General features: G+C 45.0%; 1 protein-coding gene and 1 long non-coding RNA gene across 2 annotated transcripts in view; both read right to left on the bottom strand.

The window, feature by feature from the left end:
* MYL6 (myosin light chain 6) overlaps positions 1–17,828 on the bottom strand; it is a 33,779-nt gene extending 15,951 nt beyond the window's left edge. The window contains exons 1-2 of the mRNA XM_058170694.1: positions 17,534–17,828; positions 13,423–13,450 (exon numbers count right to left, since the gene is read on the bottom strand). Of these exons, the coding sequence (XP_058026677.1) occupies positions 13,423–13,450; positions 17,534–17,734 (229 nt within the window). The 5' untranslated portion in view covers positions 17,735–17,828. The remainder of the gene's footprint in view (positions 1–13,422; positions 13,451–17,533) is intronic.
* LOC131191983 (uncharacterized) lies at positions 533–8,670 on the bottom strand. Its single transcript, XR_009153617.1, has 2 exons — positions 6,727–8,670; positions 533–859 (listed from the first exon to the last, which is right to left on the bottom strand). It is a non-coding gene; the product is annotated as an uncharacterized LOC131191983 (long non-coding RNA).
* Positions 17,829–22,389: the final 4,561 nt, after the last annotated feature.

Genomic DNA, 22,389 nt, shown 5'->3' on the forward strand with positions numbered 1-22,389 from the left:
AACCGGTTCTCCCGAAGTGGTGCGAACTGGCTGAATCCCACCACTGTTTTAAGAGTATAGTATACTACACACTCTAGTAGCTGTGATAGGCTGTAGAAGTTGACGGAAAATGGGAAGACTAGAGATGGAAGGGTTCTGGTGACTCTTTATCGGGATTGACTGGCTAGGAAAGGGGTGTCCAAATTTGGCAATTTGTGGACTTCAACTCCCAGAATTCCTCAGCCAGTAACTTTTGGGTTTGAGCAGAAACCTAAATTCCCCATAGCTAATAAAAAATGCAAAATATGATTAAGAAGTTCTGCCTTTTGTCCCGATGGGTTTGGGTTTTAACATAACTTACGGTAGCTACGGTATTTAAATATTCTGTGGTTATGTATTTTGATCTAAAACGCTGACTCAGATATGCGAGAAGATTCTTAGATCCTGCCATCTGCCCCACCCTTTTCAAAATGATTGTGCACATCTTGGATATTAAGCAGGCTCTCCTTGTCTTACCTCAGTGCTTGGAAACTAATGACAAATCAAGAACATCTGAAAATCAAAAACTTTATTGTTTAGAAAAATGAGTAGTTTGTAGAATCACGTGATTTAAGCTAGTGGATTTCTTCACACAAAAACTGTGAAATTTGCTGCTGCTGCTACTGCTCCCTTCTGGTTCCATAGATGATCACTGACTGATGTACTGATTGATGTTTCACCAATTCAGTATTCATAAAAATATCTTTACAGTCTACACCGGGAAAAATGGCTGGGTTGCAGATTGTATGTGTGCAAAGGTAGAAAAAAGGGGAAAGTGATGGCCATTAAGGACTGTAGGCTGAGGAGTTGTACCTGAAGACAGCATCTTGAGCAGCCCTGCCTGTGAAGAAAAAGAATATGTAAATATTAAATAAATATCAAAGTTTCGCAATAATTACTAAAAGAAGGCATAGATGTCTCCTCAGAAAAAAAAAATGTCAAAGTGGTGGATTCCTCAATATTTATTTTTGATCAACCATATAATCATCTTTCTATTTTGCTGCATTCTTTCTATTATACAATATAATACATGCAGTAGGCCAGGGATGTCAAACTCACGTCATCACCGTGGCATCACGTGATGTATCGGGACTTTTTCCCCTTTCGCTAAACCGGATGGCATGGCCAGCATGTGACGCATCCACCCCGCGGGCTGGGAGTTTGACAGCCCTCAGTAGGAAGTCCTTGACTTACAGCAGTTTGTTTAGTGACCGTTAAAAGTTATAATGGCACTGCAAAAAGTGACATGACTGTTTTTCACACAACTATTGAAGCATTTCCATTGTCACATGAACAAAATTCAGATGCTTGGCCATCTGGCTCATATTTATGATGTTGCAGTGTCCCAGGGCCATATGATCACCTTTTGCGACTTCTGACAAGCAAAGTCAACAGAGATTCACTTAACAACCTCATTACTACCATAACTGCAGTGATACATTTAACTGTGGCAAGAAAGGTCAAGTTGGAAAAACTCACTTAACAAATGTCTCACTTAACAACAGAAAGTTTGGGCTCAATTGTGGTTGTAAGTCAAAGACTACTTTTACTGTGCCAATATTTACTCTGTCATGGATCAATATGGCAAGCTTTGATTTTTACTCACCAAGCACTCTATTAACTGTTTTTAATAGTGAACTTCACACATTTGGTAAGAATTGTTAGAGCTAATAACTCGTATTTTGTTATGATGTTCAGGGGATATGGTAGGAAACAGTGTCCTGGCAAATTTTGCCTAACTGTGTGTATACAGTTTGGATAACATAGCCTGCAGTGCAGGGGTGAAATCAAGCAGGTTCTAACAGGTTCTGGAGAACCGGTAGCGGAAATTTTGAGCAGTTCGGAGAACCAGCAAATACCATCTCTGGCTGGCCCCAGAGTGGGGTGGGAATGGAGATTTTGCAGTATCCTTCCCTTGGAGTGGGGTGGGAATGAAGATTTTGCAGTATTCTTCCCCTGCCACGCCCACCAACCCACACCATGCCTACCAACCCACACCCACAGAACCAGTAGTAAAAAAATTTGGATTTCACCACTGCTGCAGTGGCAATAAAATACTCTGGGATATGTGAAGGGCAGATGAAGGATTGCCTATGAAAAAGCTGTGGAGAAGAATCTTTTTGTTTTTTTTGTTTATTAGATTTTTATACCGCCCTTCTCCCGAAGGACTCAGGGCGGTGTACAGCCGGAATAAGAACAAAATATATACAATTTAAAACAACAGTTAAAAAGAGCAAATTTTAAAAGGCTGAATTATTAAAATTTAGATTTAAAATTTAAAAATATAAGAATACCCAATTAAAATTCATCAATAATTATGCCAGTCCCGCTTTAATAAATAAATATGTTTTGAGCTCACGACGGAAGGTCCGAAGATCAGGCACTTGACGCAGGCCAGGGGGAAGTTCGTTCCAGAGCGTCACTGCCCCCACAGAGAAGGCCCTACTCCTGGGGGCCGCCAGCCGACATTGTTTGGCGGACGGCACCCTGAGGAGACCCTCTCTGTGAGGCGTCTGGTCGGTGGGAGGCAAAGGGTAACAGCAGGCGGTCTCGTAAGTACCGGGTCCTAAGCCATGGGCGCTTTAAAGATAGTTACCAGAATCTTGAAGCGCACCCGAAAGACCACAGGAAGCCAGTGCAAGCTACAGACAGCGATGTCACGTGGGAGCCACGAGCGGCTCCCGTTACTACTCGCGCAGCCGCATTCTGGACTAACTGCAGCCTCCGGGTGCACCTCAAGGCAGCCCCATGTAGAGAGCATTGCAATAATCCAGCCTAGACGTAACCAGGCGTGAGTGACCGTGCATAAGGCATCCCGGTCAAGGAAGGGCGCAACTGGCGAACCAAGCGAACTTGGTAAAGGCCCTCCTGGCGGCGGCTGCCAGATGTTCATCAAAGACAGCCGTCCATCCAGGAGGGCGCCCAAGTTGCGAACCACCTCCTTTGGGGCCACTAACTGCCCCAACAGTCAGCTGCGGATGCAGCTGACTGTACCGGGATGCCGGCATCCACAGCCACTCCCTCTTGGAGGGGTTGAGCTTGAGTCTGTTTCTCCCCATCCAGACCCGTACAGCTTCCAGGCACCGGGACAGCACTTCAACCGCTTCGTTGGGGTGGTCCGGGGTGGAAAAGTACAGCTGAGTATCATCAGCGTACAGATGGTAACTCACCCCGAAACCACTGATGACCTCACCCAGCGGCTTCATATAGATGTTGAACAGGGTAGGCGAGAGAATCGACCCTGAGGCACCCCACAAGTGCGGCGCCTCGCGGACGACCTCTGCCCCCCTGTCAACACCGTCTGCGGCCCGTCAGAGACATAGGAGGAGGACCACCGATAAACGGTGTCCCCTACTCCCAATCCCTCCAACCGGCGCAGCAGGATACCATGGTCGATGGTATCGAAGGCCGCTGAGAGATCTAATAGGACCAAGGCAGAGGAACAACCCCTGTCCCTGGCCCTCCAGAGGTCATCCACCAACGCGACCAAAGCCGTCTCCGTGCTATAACCGGGTCGGAAGCCAGACTGGAATGGGTCTAGATAGACAGTTTCCTCCAGGTGCCGGGGGAGCTGCCATGCAACCACACTCTCTACAACCTTCGCCACAAAGCGAAGTTTGGAGACTGGACGGTAATTACCCAAAACAGCTGGGTCCAGGGAAGGCTTCTTGAGGAGAGGTCTCACCACCGCCTCCTTCAAGGCGGCGGGGAAAACCCCTTCCATCAGAGAAGCATTTATAATCCCCTGGAGCCAGCCTCGTGTCACTTCCTGAGCAGCCAGCACTAACCAGGAAGGGCACGGGTCCAGTAAACATGTAGTTGCATGCAACCTCCCCAGCAACCTGTCCATGTCCTCGGGAGCCACAGAATCAAACTCATCCCAAATAACCTCAACAAGACGCGACTCTGTCATCCCGGCTGGATCATCACAATCTTGGTCCAAACTATCCTGAAGCTGAACGATTTTATCGTATAGATAACCGTTAAACTCCTCAGCTCGTCCCTGTAAGGGGTCATCCCGTCCCTCTTGATAGAGGAGGAACGGTCACCCAAAACAGGCGGCCGGGCGGTTATCTGCCGATGCAATGAGGGTGGAACGAGGAACGCTTTGCCTCCCTCATTGCCACTAGGTAGGTCCTAGTAAAGGACGTCACTAGTGTCTGATCAGCCTCGGAACAGCTAGACCTCCAAGTACTCTCTAGGCGTCTTCTCCGGCGTTTCATCTCTCTCTGCTCCTCAGAAAACCAGGGAGCCAATTGAGATCTCGCGGGTCAGAGGTCAAAGGCATGACCCGGTCCAAAGCCCCAGCCGCGGCCCGTTCCCAGGCCGCAACCAGTTCTTCAGTCGTGCCGTGGGTAAGATCCTCAGGAAACGGCCCAAGCTCCGTCAGGAACCTCTCCGGGTCCATCAGGCGCCTGGGACGGAACCAACGCATTGGCTCCGTCTCCCTGCGGTGGTGGCGGTCCGAAAGTCTAGGCGAAGAAGAAAATGATCTGACCATGACACGGTTCTTTCACTATATCTCCTAAATCCAGATCATTTACCCACTGACCAGAGATGAAAATCAAGTCTAGCGCGCCTCCCCCAATGTGTGTAGGGCCATCAGTTACTTGAATCAGATCCAAGGCCGTCATGGAGGCCTGGAACTCCTGAACCACCGTTGATGACAAGCCGGCAGATGGCAGGTTGAAATCACCCAAGACCAAAAGTCTGGGGATCTCAACCGCCACGCCAGCAAGCACCTCTAGTAGTTCAGGTAGGGCTGTAGTCACGCAGCAAGGAGCCAGGTACATGATCAACAGCCCCATCTGATTGCGGTGGCCCCACTTCACAAGGAGGGATTCACAGCCAGCTATCTGAGGAACAGTGGACTCCCTCGGCTCCAGACTTTCTTTAATCACAACCGCCACCCCCCCACCCCTACCTTGGGCCCTCGGCTGATGGAATGCACGGAAACCCGGAGGGCACAGTTCGACCAGGGGTACACCCCCTTCTGTGCCCAGCCAAGTCTCCGTAATGCCCATAAGGTCCGCGGACTCCCTCTGAATCAGATCACAAATCAGGGGAGCCTTATTGACCACGGACCGGGCATTGCAAAGCATCAGCCGAAGACCCAAGCTCTGAGGGTCTTGACCATCCGGGGAACGAGTGAGGACTGAGGGGCCGGAGCACGTGATCGCTTTTAGACATCGAACACGTGCTCCCAAAGAGCGATACGGCCCCCTGCCTCCGCCATATCTGCCCCTCCCACTTACCGTACAGATAGAATAGCATTCTCTGCTCTGAACAGACCCCTCCCCCCCTGTCTTCGGACCAGCTAAAATAGTGTCGTGAGCGCGCGCTGGGACTGGACATACCCTCCCCAACGGGTCACTCCCCCTACCCGTCAATCCCTCCCTTTAAAAACCCCTTATTAAAAAACCTATTTAAAAACCCCCGAAGATTCTTCTTGGACGCATGCCACCTCTCTGGGTCCCAAGACCCTTCGTTAAGGCAGGCCCTCGATAGTGTGGAGGGGCATTCTTGCGGCGAGGCACCTGCAAGCGAAGAAGTTCAAAAGGTGAGTATCTCATGAGAAAAGGCGGCTAAAAGATGGTATGGCCCCCAGAGCGGTATAGATGATACACAGGGTCTATTAAGTCTCAATGAAAAGTTGAGTCTCAGTAAATCCATTTGGAACCTGGTGCAAGATGGTAAAAGATAGAAGTGTAGACACCGTCTTCGAAGGCAAAAGCCCTGATGAGCCGCTAATGATGGAACTCAAATGGCTCCAGATGACAAATGACAGTCACAGCACTTCAAGCACATAGGGGCAAGATGACACAGGGGCAAGATGGCAAGATGACACCAACCAGTTTAGGGGTAGACGCAAACATCAAGGATATCCCTCTCCTCCTTCTCATTCCCCCATCGCCTCCATCACCCCTTCCCCCCCACCATATGGCCCAGCCCAGTCATAGGCCCTCCGGTATGGTCCAGCCAAGCACACCATCAGGATCATATCGGCCTCCTTAACCTCCAGCCGACGTCCGCTGGCAAAATGAAGGCCGTCCGGAGAGCCCAGAACAGACAGATGGATAAAGGACGGCCAAGGTGGCAAAAACGCCACAAATGTAAACCGCCGTCAGCAAAATCATAGTCACGAGCATAGGGAACTCCCAGCTGGTGATGGAAAACCTAATCAGCTGGGGGGGGGAGCCCCAACCCCCATCGCCGATAGGCAGATACCTAGCTGGGAGGATGGTATGGGTGGGAGCCAATGGCCAGCCGTTCCAAGCCGTTCCAAGCCGATTCCAGGAAACCACAATCCTTTCCTCCTCCGATCTTCAATCTTCGGCTGAATCAGCTGGGAAGCTGGGAAGCGCCGAAAAAGCCGCCCCTAAACGCCCCAAAATGGCCGCCGCCATGCGCCGCTCGCCTCCCCGTCTCCGTCTCCGTCTCCGTCCTCGGCGTCCGAAGATCTTACACGAGGCCTGAAGGTCTCAATCGGAAGCCAGAGAACCCACGGATCGAGTCAGGGGGCATAGTCGGCCAGGCGGCGTCTCCAAACACCGCATTGCTCCGGGGCCGTCCAGCCCACCATTCCAGAGAACTCAGAGCACCACCATTTTCGAGCATGCGCAGAAGAATAATTATTTAGGAAGGGAGGAAAAAAGGGAGCTCTTAACAATCCAGAATATAAATGATGCTTGCAAATACTGTACTTACTCATAGACCCCAGCTCAGCTTGCCATGATATGTTTGACAAATGCTGTGAGAAAAAAAGGAGAGAATTTAAGATATTAAAATCACCCACTGTGGTTAATTTTTGTCCCAGGACATATTTTCACATAAAATGTTTTAACTTGAGGCAGCAGCCCTCTCTCCTATTGTAGTTGCTTCAGGCTGATGACAGATAGAAGTTGGCTGCAAACTATTACCACAGATCATTTTAATTTACTTTCATCCAACAACTACCCAATATACATTGTGATAAAATGCAAACATCACTGGAAGAGCAGACATTACATCTGATAACTTCCTTTTAGATTGCTTTTTTTTAAAAAATACATCTAGCCCAGGTTTAATTTTTAATGAATAACAGGAATAACTGAAGTCTTGTTGCTAACCTTTAGGTAATTCTGACATCTACATCAGTACTGGTGTATACACAGATCCCATATCGGCACAATATTAGTATTTCATACTTATGCAATTTTTTATATAAAATTTTATTGAAGTTAAAATCTAGTACAAACTAAGGAGAAATTTCCTGACAATTAAGAACAATTAATCAGTAGAACAACTTGCCTCCAGAGGTTGTGGGTGCTCAAACACTGGAGTTTTTTAAGAAGTGATTGGACAACCATTTGTCTGCAATGATATAGGGTCTCCTGCTTGAGCTCGAGGTCCCTTCCAACTGTTGGAGTCTTAGTGGGCAACCAATTAAATATGAGCCAACAGTGTGTGGCGGCAGCCAAAAAAGCCAATGCAATCCTAAATTACATTAACAGAAGGGTGCAGTCAAGATCAAGTAAGGTACTAATACCACTCTATAAAGCCTTAGTAAGACCACACCTAGAATACTGCATCCAGTTTTGGTCACCATACTATTAAAAAAGATGTTGAGACTCTAGAAAGAGTGCAGAGAAGAGCAACTAGGATGATTAGGAGCAGGGGTGAAATCTACTTATCTTCCTTGCCAGTTCGGAAGTGCATGCGCCACCTGCGCTTGCTTCACCCTCTGCACATGCGCAAAACCTTTCTGTGAATGCGCAGAGGGTACAAAACACATTACTTCCTGGTTAAAACCAGGAAGTAATGGCAGCCGGACCAGTGGGCGGAGCCTCGCACCATGATTGCTATCAGTTGTCTGAACCACTGGCCAAGATTGCTACCGGATCGGGTGATCCAGTCCAAACCGGGAGCATTTAGGGGACTGGAGGCTAAAACATATGATGAACAATTACAGATGAACAGTTACAGAAACTAGGCATGGCTAGTCTAGTGAAGAGAAGGACCAGGGGAGACATGATAGCAATGTTCCAGTATTTCAGGGACTGCTACAGAGAGGAGGGGGTCAAGCTATTTTCCAAAGTACCTGAAGGCCAGACAAGGAATAATGTATGGAAACTGAACAAGGAGTGATTCAACCTGGAAATAAGGAAAAAATTTCTGAGAGTGAGAGCAATCAACCAATGGAACAGCCTTGCCTTCGGAAGTTGTGGGAGCTTCGTCTTTGGAAGCTTTCAAGAAGAGACCTGACTGTCATCTGTCAGAAATGGTGTAGGGTCTTCTGCTTGAGCAGGGGGTTGGACTAGATGACCTATAAGGTCTCTTCCAACTCTGTTAATACCTCCAAGATCCCAGTTCTGTTCTTCAATTATCTCTATACTGTGGAGCTACACAAGTAACCTGGATTCGACAGAGGAAAGATGATAATGTGCTGGGGCGCTCCAGTCATGTCACTTGGCATCTCCTTATGGGGCAGCCATCTCCAGAAAAGACACATCCTCTTTAGGAAGGCTCTGCAGATACAACATGAGTGCCCCTGCCCGCCCCAACTAACTTTCCTCTTTGAAGCCAGTGAGTTGCAGAGCTGTGGTTGGGATCATTCACTATCCTAAGAGAAAAGCGAACCCTCCACTGTACCTTTTAATTTATGAACTGAATTTGAATAATATAAATGAATATAGAAACTGACATATACTGAGCTGTTGGGGGAGGGCAGTTGTTTCTGCCCTCCCCCAACAGCTCTTTTTATAGGGTACAAGTGTATAGGTTAGGGTATAGACTCTCATACATGAATTATGTATGTATGCTGGGTATATATAGGTATAGGGTCTCCTGCTCAAGTAGGGGGTTAGACTAGAAGACTTCAAGGGCCCTTCCAACTGTTCTTCTGCATTCTTTTTCTTGGATTGTGCTGGTCTGGCACTCCTAGCTTGAATAGAAGAGCACAATTAAATACATGCTGAAAGCATAATACAATCAAGAAACAAATAATGCTCTTCCAGTTTCCAGGGTGTGTACATGTCCTGCACAACTGCTAGTCTTGCAATTCTGTGTGTGTCTCTTTGAGTTAGTGTCGATTCCAGGCAACTGCCTGGAGGAGTCCCTGTAGTTTTCTTGACAATACCATACTTTGGAAATGGTTTGCCCTTGCTTGCCCCCAGGGCTAAGAGAGGGGGATGGCCCAAGATCACCTAAACTGGCTTTGTGCCTAAGATACACCAAAACTCATAGCATCCCAGTTTAAGTTCTACGCCAGACTGGCTTGTCACTTTTTTACTGCTGTAATTTTTCAGTCTGAACTCTTGAAATCCAGATTGTTTGAAAAATGTAAATTTTAAATGCAAATTAAATTAGGAAAACATACTCTTTGATACACTATATTTTTAGATTATATTATGCACTTAATTTAGATTATTTGTTCAGTATAGGGGAGAATATATACAGTTACATTTTTAAATCCCTCTTAATCACATTGCCTGAGTTCACACATTTTGCTAAATTTAATTTCAGTTTAGCATAATTCCTGAACTCAGCTACTGTGATACACAGACTACTACTTATGTTTAGCATTATACTGTATATGTATTATACTTATGTTTCATTCAACTAACTGTCGGTCCAGTTTTTTAAACATATTCTTGCAAATATAAATTATACTAAAATATACTGATATAATATTTATTCACGAATGGTGTTGCAGGCTCCTAGCGTGTTCAAGAAGAATGCATGCTTCTAATAATTGTAACAGAGCTTAAAGGTTAAAATATCTATTCCTATGCATCAGAAATCATGGCTTGTTGATTTCTGCAGATCAGATTATAGTTAAGTCACAAGAAGACAGAGTTTTTCCTCATCAAAGGAACTGCATAATCCACATTTTCCAGCTTTATATTCCTAACTACCGTAACTAACTACAGAATGGATCTGTTCTTAAAGGAAGGCCGAATGTTCCAATACGAATCCCTTAAATCTGGAGTCTGCTGCCATCCTGTGGTCATACAGTATTATAATTTTCCCTGCACATGGTAAAGCTGAGATGACTTACCATCAGGCTTTGGATGTCCCAGGACTTTCCGGATTTCAGCGTTAGTAGGATTCTGGCCCAATGCCCTCATCACATCCCCACACTGGCTCAACTGGATTTTACCATCGCCGACCCGATCAAAGAGCCCAAAGGCCTCCTTGTAATCTAGAGAGATCAGATCAAGTTTTGACATAGTTTGATATGTGGCCTCTGAAATGGAGAGCTGCAGGGGGGCTGGAGTTTGATAGAGGTAAAATGTCAAGCTTGTCCTTCTGCCAGTGTCAACTAGAGGATTCAGATGTAATCCTAAGAAACTGGACACTGCCGTCTGCAACATCTGCCTGCCCAGTTTCTGTCAATCATAGTCAATTAATCAATTAGAAGGAGGGCGTCCTCTCTAACGGCAACCTCTATTTGGGATACATTTACCATAGAGAGATGAAGATGGTGATTTGGAAGGGTTTGGCTATTCTTTTAATATACAGAAGATCTCAATGATCTTTCAAAGGGGCATCATCGCCTTGTTTCTGGGATTTCGTTATTGGCGAATTGATCCTTTCCATTTCACCTTGTTAGAGCAATCAGGCATTGCTCTTCAAGTAGACAGCCAAGTTCAGATGTTATACGATACCTAACCCTCTCTCTAACAATTGAGCTCATTAAGCAGGCCTTCAATTTTATAGCAACATTTCAGTTCTAAGAATAATTAAAAGGGCTTTTCCTCCTAGCTATGTTAATAAGGATTCCTTTCCCTCTCCAAGTTGGCCAAAAAGTTTGTGGAATTGTTTGCCTAATCCCAGCTGATTCCTTCTGCTTTTGTTAGCAAGTCAGGTGACTGTTTCTGTCCTTTGCAATTTTAATGTGGGATAATTTTGCTTAGTCCCATTCAGTGTCACCTGCCAATGGGAAAAGCAGCCAGAACTCTCCCTGTCCTTAACATGTGTTGAGGGTAAGGGTGGACAGGCTCGGGCCATGGTGACAGATTGTCTAAGTGACACATGTTTACAAATTCTTCCAAAAGAGCATTAAGCCTATGGCTGTTAAGAGCCAGCATAATACTTCTCCAGGGCATTTCTCCATGGAGAAACACAGCTGTGGGAGCCAGATCATTAGGTCTCTCCAGTAATAGAAACCAAATGGCTATGAAGGCAGAATTTAGCAACTGACGGGAGGGATGGGGTGGGTGGGTCAGAGGAGCTGGGCAGATCACAGCCTCTGATGGGGTCATTACATGACATCAGTGAGGCATCATGTGACATTCATACAGCAAGGAAGAGAACATTGCTTTAAAACTCAACCAGCTAAAAATGAATTTAAGCTACCTTCATGGTAGGTTGGAGATGTGACAATGTTGCTGTGGCAGACCATTGTGTCACGGTTTACAACATTGTGAGGATTTGCTGCTGGTGGTATAGCTTGAAGGATGTGAGGATGAGCTCGCCAGGCAAGTCAGATTCCTTAGTAAATTTGTACTGCCATTTGAAAGTACTCTCATATTTAGGAGAGATAAGAAAAAAATTCAAAGGGAGTCATACAGGTAGTCCTCAACTTACAACAGTTCCTTTAATGACTCCTCAAAGTTACAACGGCACTGAAAAAAAGCGACTTATGACCATTTTCAAACTTACAACCGTTGCAGCATCCCCACGGTCACATGAACAAAATTCAAATGTTTGGCAACTGACTCATATTTATGATGGTTGTGGTGTCCCGGCGACCTTCTGACAAGCAAAGTCAATGGGGAAGCCAGATTCTCTTTATTACTAACTCTGTATTACTAACTTCAAGGGATGCGGTGACATTAGTGGCTAAGACGCTGAGCTTGTCGATCGAAGGATCGGCAGTTCAGCGGTTCAAATCCCTAGTGCTGCGTAATAGAGTGAGCTCCGGTTACTTGTCCCAGCTTCGGCCAACCTAGCAGTTTGAAAGCACGTAAAAAATGCAAGTAGAAAAATAGGGATCACCTTTGGTGGGAAGGTAACAGTGTTCCGTGCGCCTTTGGTGTTGAGTCATGCCGGCCACATGACCACGGAGATGTCTTTGGACAGCGCTGGCTCTTCGGCTTTGAAACGGAGATGAGCACCGCCCCCTAGAGTTGGGAACGACTAGCACGTATATGCGAGGGGAACCTTTACCTTTATTACTAACTTCACATCTGCAGTGGTTCACTTAACAACTGCGGCAAAATTCACTTTAAAAATGTCTCGCTCAGCAATGGAAATTTTGGGCTCAATTGTGGTCGTAAGTCAAGGACTACCTGTAGACTTACAGCATCCTAAAGCCCGAGGTGTTTATTGCAAGAAGACTTCTTGATTTATTTTTTTCTTCACACAAAGATAGGAAATGGGAAGAACAATGAACGCAGGAAGATTTGCAAGACTCTGTTATAATAAACGTAATATTGATCTACTGTATATGGTCTTGGTTTTTAGTCTGGTTTTTTTTGTAGGGCTGAAAAGTATTTATATCTTGCGTATAAATAAAGTAGTCTTTCTTTATGGTAAGACTATGTTAACAATATCTTCAGGGGTGGGCTTCAAAAATTTTAACATGGGGTTCTCTGCCCGGTTGCTGGATGGGTGTGGCCATGGGCGTGGCCTAGTTGGCCTCCTGCACCATGGTGGGGGGGCATTTTTGCCCTCCCTAGGCTCCGGAGGCTTTCCTTGAGCTTTCAGGAAAGCAAAAACAGCCTCCACAGGCTCTGGAGGCCAAACTTCCAGTAGGCCCGTTTTTCACCCTCCCCGAGCCTCCGTGCATGCCCTGCACTTACCTGCATCCAAAACGGGCCACGTGGAAACTCCTGAGAGGGGCGGGGTGGGCGGGGCCAGCCAAGAGTGGGATTTGGGGGTTCTCCGAACTGCACTAGAGGGTCTTCCAAACCCCTGCGAATCCCCAGCAGCCCACCCCTGAATATCTTGCAAGTCTAAAAGTACAAACTTCCTGCTGCCAGTTTTAACTGCAAGTCCTTCCTAAGTTATTATTTTTTTCTCTGATTGTTAAGCCATTGAGGCGCCTACCTCTCTTGTCTGATTATTACCCAGACAGCATCTTTTCCTCTCTTTCCCCAAGGTCATTTACACATTCCATAACATCTGGTTGCATTGGATCCAACAGTTTATTCCTGTTGGATCCAATCTCTTCTGAATTATACTTGACTTTGCGACAGAATTCAGATCTGCCTGGATATGATTAAATCAGACATAATGGTGGAAGTTCATTGATGGGATGGGATAAACAAGGTATTTGATACAGATACAAGGCTACCCCTTCCCTAACATCATTTCTCTTAACATCTGTTTATAATCTTAGGAATCAAGTCTAAGTAGAATAGAATAGAATTTTTCATTGGCCAAGTGTGATTGGTCAGTGATACGGAAGTAACTCACCTTCCAACTGCTCTTTGGTGAACTCAATCTAGAAAGAAGAAAGAGGCAGGAAATTATGTCATTTACCAGAACAAGCAGAAATCCTTATGTGGTAGTAAAAAAAAAAAATATCAAACTGGCCAAATTGCTTCCATGTTCATCAACACCTCTGTTAATGAAGTCTACCATTTTAAAAACAAGCTTTAGAACTGACATTATTCTTTAGGTAATTATTGAGGTTCCAGAGTCCAAAATTCAAATTAAACTTTAATGGGGAACTTGTGAAAGTGTGTGTGTTTGTGTGTGTATGTGTGTGTGTGAGAGAGAGAGAGAGAGAGAGATTTCAGTTTTTCACCTTGGCTCATTTATTCTAAACTGACCAGTAGTTGCATAGAAGAAGAACCATTTTTTAAGGCTTAGTTAGAGGATGTATTTCATTTGCTGCCTCTTTAAAATAAATAGACTCTGCTCATCAGAGCAAACATCTTATTTTTTTTTAATTTAAGCTCTTAGTTCTGAAGACACCGTATTGAGGATTTTTTTAAAAAAATAGGGCATTTCAATGTTTTACTGAAAAAAGTACTGCATGATGTCATATGTTATGCATTCAATTGCGTAATCCTTCAACTTTATTATTTTTGCATTCCTGTTTATAGTCCTACTCTACTCGGCTGTAAGGACAAGATGAGGGCCATTTTGGTCTAGTGGTTAAGATACCAGGCTAGAAATCAGGAAACTCTGAGCTATAGTGTCACGTTAGGCATGACAACCGTCTGGATGACTTTGGGCCAGTCCCTTTCTCGCAGCCCACCTCACCTCTCAGGGTTGTTGTGTGGAAAATAGGAGAAGGAAAGGGTATTAGATACGTTGATTGCCTTCAGTAATTTATAAAAATAATAATGGCAGGATTTTAAAAATCTAGTAAATAAAATCTAGTAAATAAAAATAATTAACGATTTGCTTCCCTCCCCAAAACCTGGTGAATTATTTCCTCCAGACTGAGGTTACATTTTCCAACACTATGCAGTGTATCTGTGAATGTGCATGGTTTGGGCCCAAGTCAAGGTTGACTTGATTATAAAATGGGTCTCTGTCAGAAGTGGTATTCAGCAGGTTCTGACCTGTTCTGGAGAACCGGTAACAGAAATTTTGAGTAGTTCAGAGAACTGGTAAATACCACCTCTGACTGGCCACGCCCCCCTATAGTCTCTGCCTCTCGAGTCCCAGCTGATCGGGAGGAAATGGGGATTTTGCAGTAACCTTCCTCTTGAGTGAGGTGGGAATGGAGATTTTGGAATATCCTTCCCCTTGAGTGAGGTGGGAATGGAGATTTTGCAGTATCCTTCCTCTGGAGTGTGGTGGGAATGGAGATTTTGCAGTAACCTTCCCCTGGAGGAGGGAATGGAGATTTTACAGTATCCGTACTCTGGAGTGGGGTCAGAATGGAGATTTTACAGTTTCCTTCCCCTGCCACGCCTACCAAGCCACGCCCACAGAAGCGGTAGTAAAAAAAATTTGAATCCCACCACTGGTCTCTGTCCTGGATAGACTGCTCTGACAACGAACCAATTTCCCCCCCTCCAGCCCTAAACCTTCTATAGGTTCTATAGGTTCTGTAGGATGCATTCATAAATATGAATGCATGTCAGAGCATGAGAACGAAGTGGTGCCATGTAAGGTATGTGTTTTCCAGAGTAGCTGATGCTGTTCTAGGAAGCCCTTTCACAATGGTCCCACTGCGGTCATAGAGCAAAGGGGAATTTATGATGGGAATCCTTTCAGCCTTCTACCACAGAATATGAAGCAGGCTAAGTCGCTTTTCCTCCCTTATGAATTGACCCAAAAGAAAAATTCTCAAAGCACCGTAGTGGTGGCCTAATTAACCAAGGTATGAGAGGCTTTGAATGTTTAGCTGTGCTCAGTGGTTGAAATCCATTTTTTTTTACTACCGGTTCTGTGGGCGTGGCAGGAGAAGGATACTGCAAAATCTCCATTCCCACCCCACTCTGGGGCCAGTCAGAGGTGGTATTTGCCGGTTCAACGAACTACTCAAAATTTCCCCTACCGGTTCTCCAGAACCTGTCAGAACCTGCTGGATTTCACCCCTGGGTGTGCTGTGTGTATTAATGGGCACATTATTATTGTGCATTTGCATTCCTACAACAGTCTATTTGCAATATAACAGTATATCTAGCTGAAACGTTTACCTGAAGCATTTGAATGGTTTGTAGGCCAATGAGCAATACAAACCTGCCAGCTGATGGGACCCTGAGTCTGATAATCTCTGAGAACATATCAACAGCTCAATGTTTCTCAACTTTGGCACCTTTAAGATATGTGAACTTCAACTCTCAGAATTCCCCGGCCCGGCCGGCCAGCATTGCTGGCTGGGGAATTCTGGGACTTGAAGTTCACACAGTTTAGAATGACCACAGTTGAGAAACACTGATCTAGAAAATACCTTCCGCCTGATCTTAAGAGTTGGAGCCCACACATTTTAAAGGTGCTAAGGTTGAAAAACACTGCTGTAGCTACTCATTGAAGTATATCTTTGCATTTGATCTAGGTTCGGAATCCTAATTGGAACCCCTACCTCACTGTTTTGGAAATCCTGAAGCATGACAAGGACATGACTGTTGATTGAACGCTCCGGTCCTCTCGCAACTTGATCTGCCACTTTCAGAAGGTGGCATCCCAACAAAGCAGGGCTATAGAGGTAGGATTGAAATAACTGCACTTTTATGCTACGCCTCCTTCCTGCTCGTAGCCACCTGTCTCTGTCCTGGCTTCCTAAGCACGCAGGCCAAATACCAGACTTGTGCGTCTGCTGGTTTGGACCTGTTTTTAAAATAACGAGAGCCTTTTCAATTGCTAAATTTATCTCACCCCTCTCTCCCGCTAACCTTAGCTAGCCAGCATTCCCAGTCAACATTGTCTGAGAACAGAGGTCTTGTCATGATAAAGAAATGACTTTACTTATTTCTTGTTCAGTCTTGCATACTGCCATAATGATAGTCCGTATAGAATGAAGCAGCCATAGTACACCCCCAAATGACTAGAACTATAATTAAAACTAAAACCTCTATGGTACAATGGGATTAAACTGTTTAACTTAGAGCATCATAATACCCGGCAACAACAACATCTACATTTTCTAAACATACTAAACGTCTCCCCCACCCACCCACCCAAAAAAAGCCTGTTGTGATTTGTTTGCAGAAAGCAGTCAACAACGGACGTTAATCTATTTCTTTTTCCTATCCATAAAATGCCCATGGTTGCTTGAAAGTAGGTGAGGAACTCCCAAATGCCTAAACTCAGAAAGCTATCGTAGTTAGTATTTAGACCAGTGCAGAGACCAAGAAATAGGGTTTGTACGTTAAAATTAATTTTAAATCAAAGCTAACATTATAAATCGTAAAACTGTTGGGGCTTTCTTGGTGTGGTAGCGTGGCCTTTGGTATAAGAAACTGAGACCAGAAGGACGATCCAGGTTCTTATTTGCAATTGAATGTATAATAATTTGTTCCTGAACTTGTTTTAGAATTTTTAATAGCCATTCTTTGTCATTTTATGTATACATACAGACAAAAATTAAACAGGAATTTGTATAAATCTTGCATTAAAAAAAAAAGGATAGCAGCCATTGTTTCTACAGATAGGTATACTGTACATAATTACTTTTACTATTTGTATATTTCATTCAATTTATTTGGGTGTTCAGCTCAAGTTAAAGATCAGTTCAGCATTCTCTTCTCTTTCTAATTTTGCCTATCCAGATGCCTTGAGAAGCAAACAGTTATGCCATTTTACTCACATAAGTAAAATAATAAGCATAATTGCGGTTTCACTTTAGCGACCACTCTATTTAATGACCAAGTTGCCTGTCCCGATTGGGGCCACTAAATGAAGTCTCTCTATACTTCATATCTGAAGCCAATTATTAGTGTGTTTATTTTTCCCATGCCTAGTTCTGAGGTGTTACATCCCTCAGTTTAAACGCTTATAGCGATCTCGAGGCATTGCTTTTGAGGGAGAGCAAAGGACCTAAAGATGGTGGCTGTTGCATCATCATTCCTTTGGGAAGAAATGGGTTCCCTGCAGCTTCACTCTTCCTCCAGGCCTCACTTACCACCACTTTGGAAAGGTCGATGGGCGGCTCCTTGGGCGGCTCCTTGGGCTTCTCTGGTGCCGGTGCTGTTGGTGCCGGTGCTGTTTCTGGCACTTTGCTTTTACCTGCCAGGAATCCTGGCTTTGGCCCAGCTGGTTTAGCTGCTGGTTTGGCAGGTGGGGCTACCGGCCGCTTCACAGGGAAGTCCTTCTTGGGGGCCATGCTGCCGGGGAGTCTCCTTGCGAGGCACAGCCAGCAGCAGGAACAGCACGCGTAGGTGAGGTCCCAAAGCTCACGCTCTTTCTGTCCTGGGTCAGCTTAAATAGCTCTGTCGATACAATGATGTCAGCCCGAGAGGAATTGCTGCATACGGAGTGGGAATGCATCTAAAAATGGGAAGCTCAGTCCCCTTCAGCAATGCTGGGTCCTCCCTTCATTCAAGATGGAACAATCTCCAAAGAGCTTTGCTACAGCTAAGCATCCTCTCTGAGCAGCCAGGCCTTGGCTCTGTCTGCGTGGCCGTGGCACCCAGCCAGCCAGCCAACTCACTCAGCAAAAACCTCTGGCTCTCTGCACCAGCCATACTGGCTAGCAGAAGGCAAACGGCAGTGAGGTGGGTGGGTGGGTGAGTGGGGAGGCTTGCTTGATATTTTAAATAAATGATTGCTTCTGTCCCAATCGCAGAGGGTGAGGAGCTGCCAAAGGCTTAATTATTCAAGAGAGATGCTGAGTTATTCTTGTACTGGGCTCCTCTCTGCCCCCAGCCTTCTGTCTTGGCGCCAAAATCATGGCTGCTCCTTTATCATGAAACAGAGGCGGGTGGGACACAGTAGCAACATACAGTACTTAGCTGGGAAACATTTTAGAATCCTTGTTCCCTGGTTAGCCCTGTAAGCATCATGTTCTCTGTTCTGCAAATTCAGGGACAGAAGTGAAGAAAAAAAACACTTGTTGGATTTGGGTGGAAACAATTGGTGGATACTTTGGCACAAACGTATAATGAATATTTTACCTAAGCCAATCACGTGACATTTTTTGGGGGGCAGCCTAATCATGACATGGAGGAATATTTCCATGCAAATATTAGCCTAGGTGAAGAACCTGAAAAGAATGGAGAATTCAGAATATGGAGAGGCTGAAGAGCCAGTGGGGTGTAGGGGTTCAGGTGTTGGTCTAGATCTGGGGACATCGGTGTTCAGACTGATAGCCTGAAAGACTCATTGGCTAGTCACTTTTTTTTCTGAGGCCAGGCTTTCTCAAAAGATTGTTGGTTGTGGAATAAAATAAAGGAAAAGGAAGCTCCCTTGAGCTTATTATACTTAATATGTTAGATTTACATTTCAATTTAATTGCATTTTTCATCTAGTCCATTGGGTCCATCCTCACTTCAGGATAGGGATCACATTGCTCCTACGCCAATTATATTCTGTGGCAGTGGTGAAATTCTTTTACTACCGGTTCTGTGGGTGTGGCTTAGTGGGTGTGGTGTGGTGTGGTGTGGCTTGGTGGGCGTGGCAGGGGAAGGATACTGCAAAATCTCCATTCCCACCCCACTCCTGGGGGAAGGATATTGCAAAATCTCCATTCCCACCCCACTCTGCGGCCAGCCAGAGGTGGCATTTGCCAATTCTCCATACTACTCAAAATTTCTCCAGAACCTGTCAGAACCTGCTGGATTTCACCCCTGCTCTATGGCCCAAAGAAGGCTGCACCTGCGGGGTTGTTCCTCCCCCCCTCTTCCTCCCAGTAATGTTAGCCTTTCCAGTTTCCGCATTTTCAAGATATGTTAGGCTAATTTGGGATTATGCAAACGGCACTATAAGCATAATTGAAAGATGTGAGATTGGGGAAAGCTGGGTTAATGTGATAGTGAATTCAGATGGTTAATAGGCAGAATGATGAATTTTGTTAGGCACATTACGTAAGCCTTACAGGCTTCCTTCCCTACCAAGTTTTTTTTAAAAAAAGACTTCTATATAGCAGAAGCTGCTGTGGGTAACTTGATTGCTTTTCAGTTGGGACTTTAGTGGTCCAGTGCTAGGGAACTGTGCTGTAGGTTTTCAGCGGTCATAGTTGGAATGGATCCCGAGGACTGTCAGAATGGACCCTCAGCCTTAAGAGTCACAGGTTACTCACCACAAGGTTAAATGAAGCCACAAATTGTCTGCTCTAGGTCCCAGTCACAAGGAACCGCTAATGAACCCTTTTGCGGTGTTCGGATGCTCTGCTCCAAACACATCACTCAGCCATCTAAGCTAACAAGACTGGACAGCTGAGAGCTAGGAGGAGGATTTAATGGATGACCCCACTTGTCCTGTCAGAAGGGCCTCTTCCACATTCTCTACTGCTTTCTATTACACCGCTTATTAAAGGAGATTTAGGCCTGTGCTGACATCGCTCAGCTTTTCTTGTTTAAACAAACGGACTATTATTTTGTTATGGACTTCCATGGATTCTTGGCAGCATTTGACAGGTGAGGGAGAAAGCGATGCAAACATCTGTCAGTCTGATGAAAGACAGCAGAAGAGTGACTGGTGATTATTTTCCTTTTACAGATACATCTGGCAACAGCGTAACGTAACCTGCTGTCTCGCAGGTACTATTTTGCAACTGGGGAAGGCAACCTCCATCATGCCTCCCAGGAGATGTACTAGAAACCACAAACGAATTAATTCCTGCACATTCCCCCCTTCCTCAATATGATCTATCCTACACAGGGACTTACCTCTCCAGATGTCACTGAGCTGCTGCTCATAGCGTCCCTCATCCTTGGCTAGGATGGCTGAATTGGCTGTGTTGCAATTAAGCAACGACTGGAAAACTACCAGCTCCCTATTTATGCATACAACCTGTTAAGTTATTGCAGGGATTATATATTCACATAGGTACTATTAATGCAAACAAATCCTGTGCAGGTCATCCTTACAGACCACCGTTGGGACCAGAATTTCTGTTGCTAAGCAAGGTGGTCAGTTGTACCCAGTTTTAAAGCTTTCTTTTGGCCATCGTTGTTAAGCAAATCACCTACATGAATCGCACAGTTGTTAAGCAAATCTGGCTTCTCCCATTGACTTTGCTTGCTGGAATCCAGCTGGAAAGGTTGGTTTCATGTGACTTTGGGACACAGCAACCATCTTAAATACATGGCAGCTGCAAAGCGTCTGAGCCCTGGTGGGTCAATGATTAGAATGTAGTACTGTAGGCCATGGGTAGTCAACCTTTTTATACCTACCGCCCACTTCTGTATCTCTGTTAGTAGTAAAATTTTCTAACCGCCCACCGGTTCCACAGTAAAGTGCCATGTATTGTTGTCTGCACATGCCTCTCGCACATCGTGGATTGGGGTTGGGGTGGGGGCGGCTACCAGCTCTGCTTGTCTGTTACAGCTGGGTGGTGTGGGGGGAGATGTGTGAGCTATTCCGGGATGAGGCTTTTTTGTTTGCGGTCGCACTATAGCACCATTTAGTTTCACTTACGTAATGTGAACTAAACTTATGCACGGGCGATACCAATAGTATATTTTCAGAAATTTAAATTGTCACGGGGAATTTTATGAAAACCTAATAAAAATGTTTTTAAATAATGCTATGAATTTTTTTTAAAAAGTCAATTAAATTTAAAAAAAAGTACTTCGGTATCGGACAAAACCCCTAGTGGGCAGTAGGGACTAGGTTGACTACCACTGCTGTAGGCTAACTCTGCTCATAGCCAGGAATTCGATCCGGACAGCTCAAGGTTAACTCGCTCAAGGTTGACTCAGCCTTCCGTCCTTCTGAGGTTGGCAAAATGAGGATCTATTCTAGATTGTTGGTGGCAATAGGCTGACTCTGTAAACTGTTCAGAGTGCCGTAAATCACTATGGATCAGTATATAAGTTTAAGTGCTGTTGCTATCTGAATTTTGATTGCATGATTCTGCGGATACTACGATGGTTTTAAGTGTGAGGATCGGCCAGAGGTCACTGCTGTTGTAACTTTGAATCATCACTAAACTAATGGTTCTAAGTCTTACCCTTGATAAGCAAACATCAGCAACACTGGCTCCTCTTATCTGGAGGTCATGTTGCAGAAGGGTTGCAGATTCTTCTTGAGTTTGTTCTATTTGCGAGATGTCCCATCAGTAAGAAGAGATGCAGAGAACTCAAGGTCAGAACTCAAGGTTGGATCTCAGAACTAGAAACTGAACTTGCTTCCAAGTATTGACACCAAGCTAGCTAAGTGTTGGGATGCCAGTGTGGGAGAAGATGACCTTCAGGGTAGACATGGAAAGGGGTGGGGATTATTCTGGCAAGGTTATTAAGAAGAAATTGGGCAGTGGGGTAGAGAGATGGCATCTCCTGTTAAAGGGCACATATTCTCTTTCCTTACAGAATAGGAAATAAGTCACCTGCTTTGACACCATACCAGCTGCAGAACAAAATGCATTATCTGTACACATCAAAGAAACTGTAGCAGTTCCAGCGAGCTAAGCCATAAACACACAGTTCTCAAGAGAAATTACACTATTTTAAACTCTGTCAAATACATTCAGGCATTTCCTTTATGTTGGGATAGATAACCCCGGCTTCAGTGAATGCTGATGTTTTCAGAGTAATGAGAGCTGAAAGATGTGCATGTCATAAGCTCTCATGTACTCAGTTTCATGCAATGCACTGAGCATTAATGTATCAAAATGACTAATGAGGAAGATTAACGAGCAGGGGAAAGTGAACAGGCAATCTCAGGAAGTGAAATGTGTGCCATGCAGTTTCTGATGGACAATCATTTTTTTCCACAAATTTTGCTTCCTGAAAAACGTTTGGTGAGGATAGCCCTCTTCAAACTGAACACAAATATATATTTCAGAATGAAATGTATCATGTGGGAAGATTGAGAAAT

This window comes from Ahaetulla prasina, chromosome 2 (genome assembly GCF_028640845.1).
Source record: "Ahaetulla prasina isolate Xishuangbanna chromosome 2, ASM2864084v1, whole genome shotgun sequence".
NCBI lineage: Eukaryota > Metazoa > Chordata > Lepidosauria > Squamata > Colubridae > Ahaetulla > Ahaetulla prasina.